A 7,135-nucleotide genomic window follows, 5' to 3' on the forward strand; every position below is an offset into this window, starting at 1 on the left:
GGATCATAGACTACTCATACATAGATAAATGAATGGAAACAGAGTTGTTTAATAGTATCCAAAGGTGCTTGTAAAATATATTAAAATATATTTTTAAAGGCCCTAGCTGGTTTGGCTCAATGGATAGAGCGTTCACCTGTGGACAGAAGGGTCCCAGGTTCCATTCCAGCCAAGGGTACATGCCTAGGTTGCATCCTCGATCCCCAGTAGGGGGCATGCAGGAGGCAGCCAATCAATGATTCTCTCTCATTATTGATGTTTCTCTCTCTTTCTCTCTCTCTCTCTCTCTTTCTCTCTCTCTCTCCCTTCCTTTCTAAAATCAATACAATATATATATTTAAAAATATATATATTAAAAAAGTATTTATTTTAATCAGAAATAAAACCATAAACTGAACAAATATAATTAGTATTTAATATTGCAGAGTATATTTGACATTCCATGTTCTTAGTTTTTATGTTTACTGATTTAATCTACTAAAATAATATTAAATAATATTAGCTTTTGTATACATATGAAAAATAGAGATATTATTAATTAATCAGATTGTGATAAAAAAAACTTTCTAGATAAACAACTGCAACAAATTTTAATACAGTGGGGCCTTGACTTACGAGTTTAATTGGTTCCGTGACAGAGCTCATATCTCAAATTACTCTTATGTCAAATCACTCTGAAGTTTGCTGCGCCAACTAGCGGGGTATCTGAAGCTGGCTCATAACCCAAATTTTTTTGAGTTGGCAACTCAAAGCCAAAAATCGGACGAGAGACGGCACGTATCTCAAAAAAAAACTCATTAGCCAGGACACTCGTAAGTCAAGGCCCCACTGTATATGGTTGTTTCTATTAGGTAAAATATTTTCCAGTTGAGATTTTGCAGAAATCTAGGTGAGAACAGAAAATAGAAGAGAGGTAGTACACTGACTCCTTAAATCAGAAGCTCTAAAGCAGGGATTCTAAGCCATCATGTTCAAGCTCAATGGCACAGTCTTCATGACCTCCAGGCTGACACTGGTGGGGATCCCTGGTCTGGAGTTGGTCCAAGACTGGATTGGCATCCCTTTCTGTGCCATGTACATCGTTGCTCTGTTGGGAATTCTCTGATCCTGGTCATCATCAAATCTGAGCGCAGCCTCCATGAGCCCATGTATCTCTTCCTGGCAATGCTTGGAGCCACAGACATTGCTCTCAGTACCTGCATCCTGCCAAAAATGCTAGGAATATTCTGGTTTCATCTGCCCAAGATACACTTTGATGCCTGTCTCTTGCAAATGTGGCTTATTCACACCTTCCAGGCCATTGAATCAGGTATTCTGCTGGCCATGGCCCTGGACCGCTATGTGGCAATCTGTCACCCTCTGAGACATGCAACCATTTTTACCCACCAACTTCTCACTCAGATTGGAGTTGGGGTGACACTCAGAGGAGCCCTTCTTGCGACTCCATGTCTCATCCTCATCAAATGCCGGTTGAAGTATTACTGGACCACTGTGGTCTCCCATTCATACTGTGAGCACATGGCCATCGTGAAATTGGCAGCAGAAGATACTAGAATCAACAAGATCTATGGTCTGTTTGTGGCTTTCAGTGTACTTGGCTTTGATGTAATCTTCATCACAGTAACCTACATTCAAATATTTATAACTGTCTTCAGTCTGCCTCAGAAGGAAGCCAGGCTGAAAGCCTTGAACACCTGCATTGCTCACATTTGTGTCTTCCTTGAGTTTTATCTCCTGGCTTTCTTCTCCTTCTTTACCCACAGGTTAGGCTTCCATATTCCACCTTATATTCATATTCTTCTGTCCAATCTTTACCTGCTTGTCCCACCATTACTCAATCCTATTGTGTATGGTGTGAAGACCAAACAGATTTGAGATCGAGCATCCAAAATTTTCCACTCAAAGGATGCTTCCTGATTTTTTTTTCTTATTTTATATCATACTAGAGGCCTGGTGCCTGAAATTTATGCCCAGGTTGGGCGGTCCCGCAGCCTGGCCTGCACCCTCTCTAATCTGGCAGTCTGGATCAGGCCTAAACCGTCAGTCGGACATCCCTCTCGCAATCTAGGACCTCTGGCTCCTAACTGCCTTTGCCTGCCTGCCTGATCGCTCCTAACTGTGCCCCTGATGGCCTGATTGCCACTAACCACTTCTGCCTGCCTGCCTGATCTCACCCCTAACTATGTGCTGCCCCACTGGCCTGATCACCCTTAACCGACTCTGCCTGGGACCCTGACAACATGACTTTGTCTGGAAGGAAGTCAGACATCTGGAAGATGTCTGGTGGATCCAATCCAATTAGCATATTACCCTTTTGTTAGTATAGATAAATAACACTCAGAGAAACCATTGTTCTTAGCAAGATTCTGTGCTTTCTCCAGTGCATTGTGTGCAAAAAAAAAAGTTTGCATTCAAGATACTAATGCTCTAACTGCTATTTAAACAATTTCAGTTTTTTATGGATAAGGAATTAATTCATCAATAGATGCCATAAGAGACAGAAGATTCATAAAGACTTTTTATTCAGTCAGTGAAATTCTTTCCTCAATCTTTCAGTGAGAAAGGGTTTTAAAAACACAGTAAATGTAATTGGTTAGCCTCTGATTCAAAATGTTGTTTGTGTGTTCTTTAAAAACTGAATAAATCCTGTATGAACTTGAGAATTCTAATGGTAATGTACTAACTTCTTTTTGTTTTATTTTGATTTCAGTAATTGCCTTCCTCTTTTTCCTCATTTTTCTAATTTTCATTATCATTCAATTGTGTGTGTGTGTATGTGTGTGTGTGTGTGTATGTGTGTGTGTGTGTGTGTGTGACTTACCTTATGGCATTAAAAATTGCTTTTCTTATCTTGGATATTTTTTGAACTGGACCACAGGTATGCTTGGTGCTTGCTACCTTTCTTTATGGTTCTCTCTGCTGACAGAGCAAGGAATCTTGTGTGTACGCTAACCTATGTAAGTGAACATATCAATAAATATTTCTATATGTAACCATTTATATCTAAATTCAGCTAATTATCAGTTCCTACTAATATCTGCCACTTTAATTCATTACCACCTGAATCTTTCTGGCCTCTTCTTGATTTTCAGTAAATTTCTCCAACAGTGAAACACCTTCCTTCAACCATCTGTTACCCATTTATTTCATTGGTAATTTCCAGTTTAAAGCCACCTATAATATGATAGCCCTTGCTTCTGTGATAAAAATTTTGTCAACTAGAGAAAAGTGTTTAGGGACAGCCCTTTTCCCTTTAGTTCCAACACTCTACTTATTTCCAAAGTTACTTAAATCAGTGCCTTTTCCCATCATCATGTTCAAGGAAGTTATTTCATTTATCTGCTATACAATTGGACTTTTTTTGTTATAGTGGGCATTTCTCTGAGAACCCTCCAACATCCTCAATAATTGTATTTAATTGAAGGGCCACTCTGTGGTTTAAAGTTTTGTGTTTTTCAAAAATGTAGAAGAGCCGAACCGGTTTGGCTCAGTGGATAGAGCGTCGGCCTGCGGACTGAAAGGTCCCAGGTTCGATTCCGGTCAAGGGCATGTACCTGGGTTGCGGGCACATCCCCAGTGGGAGGTGTGCAGGAGGCAGCTGATCGATGTTTCTCTCTCATCAATGTTTCTAACTCTCTATCTCTCTCCCTTCCTCTCTGTAAAAAATCAATAAAATATATTTTAAAAAAATGTAGAAGAACATGTATTCACCATTACAGTCTCATACAAAATAGTTTCATCAACCTAAAAATCTTATGAACTTCACCTATTCAACTTGTGAAGAAATGATTTGTAAAGGGACAGAGTAAATATTTTAAGCTTTTATGATCATGTGATCTTTGTCCTAATTGCCACTACAGCATGTTCTTTAATAATGTCATTTCATTCAACATTTTATAAAGTGGATGAGATGCCATAGAAACTTAACTCTTGTTTTCATCAATTAGCCTAAGGTTAAAATTGGCTTCAATATATGTTGTTTCTGTAAAAGTTTCAGAACCTATCAATGATGTTCAATGAGGACTTGATGTATGGGACAAAAGCTTCCATAAATTGATAGATAAGGTGGCACGCCAATCAGATTTTATTCACAGAAATAATACACAAGCTGGTGTGGTCTGAGTACTATAGGTTGTCCCATAGACCTGACATGTTCATATTCTGTGTGATTGATCAAGGGTAACATTAGACTTTATGGGTGCAAAATAACATGTAGCCATTTAGTAAAATATTCAGGTTTTGAACTAGATTTATTACCTGGACCCAAGGTTATTCATTGTGTACCAGACTGTGTGGATATTTTTTCTAGTGTCATTACACTGTCCTTTAATTCCCAAGTTGACCAATGAATGCCCTTCATAGTGTGATAGACTATATATCTTATTGAAAGTCCCTACTGCTTTTCTAATTATATGTTTTTCCTTGAAGTTCTCTAATTGTATTTTTATGACAATACTGACTTCTGGATGTATGTTCAATTTTCTTACTTGGCCCGTTTACATCCATTGTGATGTTACCTGTACTTGGAAACCCTTGTCCTGTTACCTGATAATATTACTATCATTCTTTAAGACTGAACTCAGTTTTTTCTTGGTACCTCTTAAACATGTTTAATTACTTTTTTTCTCAGACACCGTATTATTTTGGTGTTCCATAATTATTTACACATTTAAAAAACTATATTATATTACATTTATCTTTTTCTACATTATCTGGAATAGATGCTGGATTATTTTTCTTTTCACCTAATTCCTTTATTTTTCCTCCTCACTTTGTTTTTCATATGTTTTTAGCATATATCTGACTTTTAATAAATGCTCTGACACTACTGATTCTCTCTTGCTGATTGCAGTTACATGGTAAGATAAGAAATTTTGTAGGGTAATTTGGGTGAGTGAATAAGAGCAAAATGCTCACTTTTGGATGTGTTAAATAAAGAAATAGGGTCTCTGGATAGAGATAACTAGTAAGGAACTCAATTTAGACACCTGGAAAAATACCTTTTGCTAATTTATTTTCAAATTTCCCATGCCTATCATGGCATTGATACTGGTACATATGAAAGAAGGCTTTGTTGACCATTGTGATACTTGTGTTCCATTCATTATCTCATTTAATCCTTACTCTGATTCTATAAAGTATAAAAAAATATTTTTTTTACATTCAATCAATGGTAAAATCACAATTTACAAATTTATAAGTAAAACTCACCAGTTATTAGTGATAGAATATTTGAACTTGACTTTTCTCTCCCTATAGCTGTGGCTCTAAAATATCTGAGAAAGTCTCTCAAGATATACTTATTGAGGAAATGAATGAATTACATTAGTGTAAGGAAACACGCTGCTATATAAGGCATATAAAAGTTAAATGGATACATATATAGTCAACAACAAACAAAAATATTTACATAGCAAATAAAAAACACACAAAAAAATCACACACATAAAAAGACAGGTTTGAGGAATTAATTTATTGAATGCACACAAATGTTCTTTAAATATTTAAAAAACACATATCAACTCTGGTCAAAAATCATCAATTTCCAACTCAGTGAACTCTCACCCAATGAAATGAGCAATATGTAAAAGGATGTATTGCACAGATCATTTATACATATGCCAAAGGAGATTCCCCAGTGCTCCATACAAAATAAAATTAATATTATTAATTCAGAAAATAATTGTTTTCAAATGAAGCCCTTACTGAATCTGAGCAATAATTTATATTCTTCACAAAGGTATTGATGTCAGTAAGTAGGATTTCTTGTCTCTGGAAATTTCACATAAATTTGGAAATAATAGTAATAGGGATAAAAAAAAAAAAGCTACATTGACTGGACTTATATCTAGTAAAATAGAAGTAATCCCTAAAATTATAATAAGGGGTTAAGGGAGATTTGAAAAAATCTACTACAATGTCTAAAAAAAAGATCAGATGTAGGAGAATAAAATGTATTTTAAAAGAGTATTCAATATTCTTAAAGTGAATAACTTTAAGACTTCCATCATGCTAGACAGTATTGCAAGGTAAAAAGCATGTTTTCTGAAGCTCAAGTCCCTGGTTCAAATTCTACATTACTACTTCCTTGTGCCAGTTATGTAACCCCTCTGTCTCAGTTTACTAATTGATGCAGTGAGTATAATAAACACCGATCTCACTGTATAGTTTTTTGACTGAAGAAGTAAATATGTGTAAAGTGTTCAGTAAACAGGCAAGTACACAGTGATCATTATTTGAAAATTAAATCATTATTACTATAATAAATCAAAAGAAACTTGAGAATAATCATCTTTATATGAGAACTTTTAAACAGAGCATGGAACAAATAACAATGAAAACACACAACTGTTTGTATAAAATACATGTCCAGTGTATTGAGAAGTATTAAATTGTGACAGTAATTAGCCTAGTCATTCCACATTTGAGGATATTAAAATGTTGTCAATAAATATAGAATCCTGTATAATAAAGAGGTAATATGCAAATTGACCATCACTCCAACACACAAGATGGCTGTTTCCATTTGGACACAGGATGGCCACCACAAGATGGCCTGCAGGGGAGGGCAGTTGTGGGGGACCCAGGCCAGCAGGGGAGGGCAGGTAGGGGAAATCAGTCTGTCAGGGGAGCAGTTAGACATCAATCAGGCTGTCAGGGGAGTGGTTAGGGTGTGATTAGGCTGGCAGGCAGAAACGGTTAGGGGCAATTAGGCAGGAAGGCAGCAACCGATTGGGAGCCAGCAGTCCTGGATTGTGAAAGGGATGTCCGTTTAGGTGGGATCAGGACTAAATGGGCAGTCAGACATCCCTCGAGGGGGTCCCAGATTGGAGAGGGTGCAGGCTGGGCTGTGGGACACACACTCCCATGCATGAATTTTGTGCACTGGGCCTCTAGTATGAAATAATAATAATAAATAACAATTGGCACTAACATTTATTGAAAGCTTCCAATAAGGAGGCAATGCTTTATTTATAAAAGAAAGAAAATATAAATGCGCAGCATCAAATATCTATGATGAAAGACACAGCTGAATGGAGAAATAGCATGTTGGGGACAATGTTGCAAGTATTGTTAATGCACTAGGACTTCATGAGACAGATTCTACCAACATGAGTTTGTATACATATATATT

At 36.7% G+C, this 7,135-nt stretch overlaps 1 protein-coding gene across 1 annotated transcript; it reads left to right on the forward strand.

Moving 5' to 3' along the window:
- Nucleotides 1-967: 967 nt before the first annotated feature.
- Nucleotides 968-1,875, forward strand: LOC118663017 (olfactory receptor 52A5-like). The gene is given in 2 exon segments (XM_036322275.1): nt 968-1,085; nt 1,088-1,875. Coding segments are annotated over 2 exon segments (906 nt in total).
- The last annotated feature ends 5,260 nt before the right edge of the window (nt 1,876-7,135 follow it).

The sequence above is a fragment of the Myotis myotis genome, unplaced genomic scaffold (assembly GCF_014108235.1).
Source record: "Myotis myotis isolate mMyoMyo1 unplaced genomic scaffold, mMyoMyo1.p scaffold_m19_p_10, whole genome shotgun sequence".
Lineage (NCBI taxonomy): Eukaryota > Metazoa > Chordata > Mammalia > Chiroptera > Vespertilionidae > Myotis > Myotis myotis.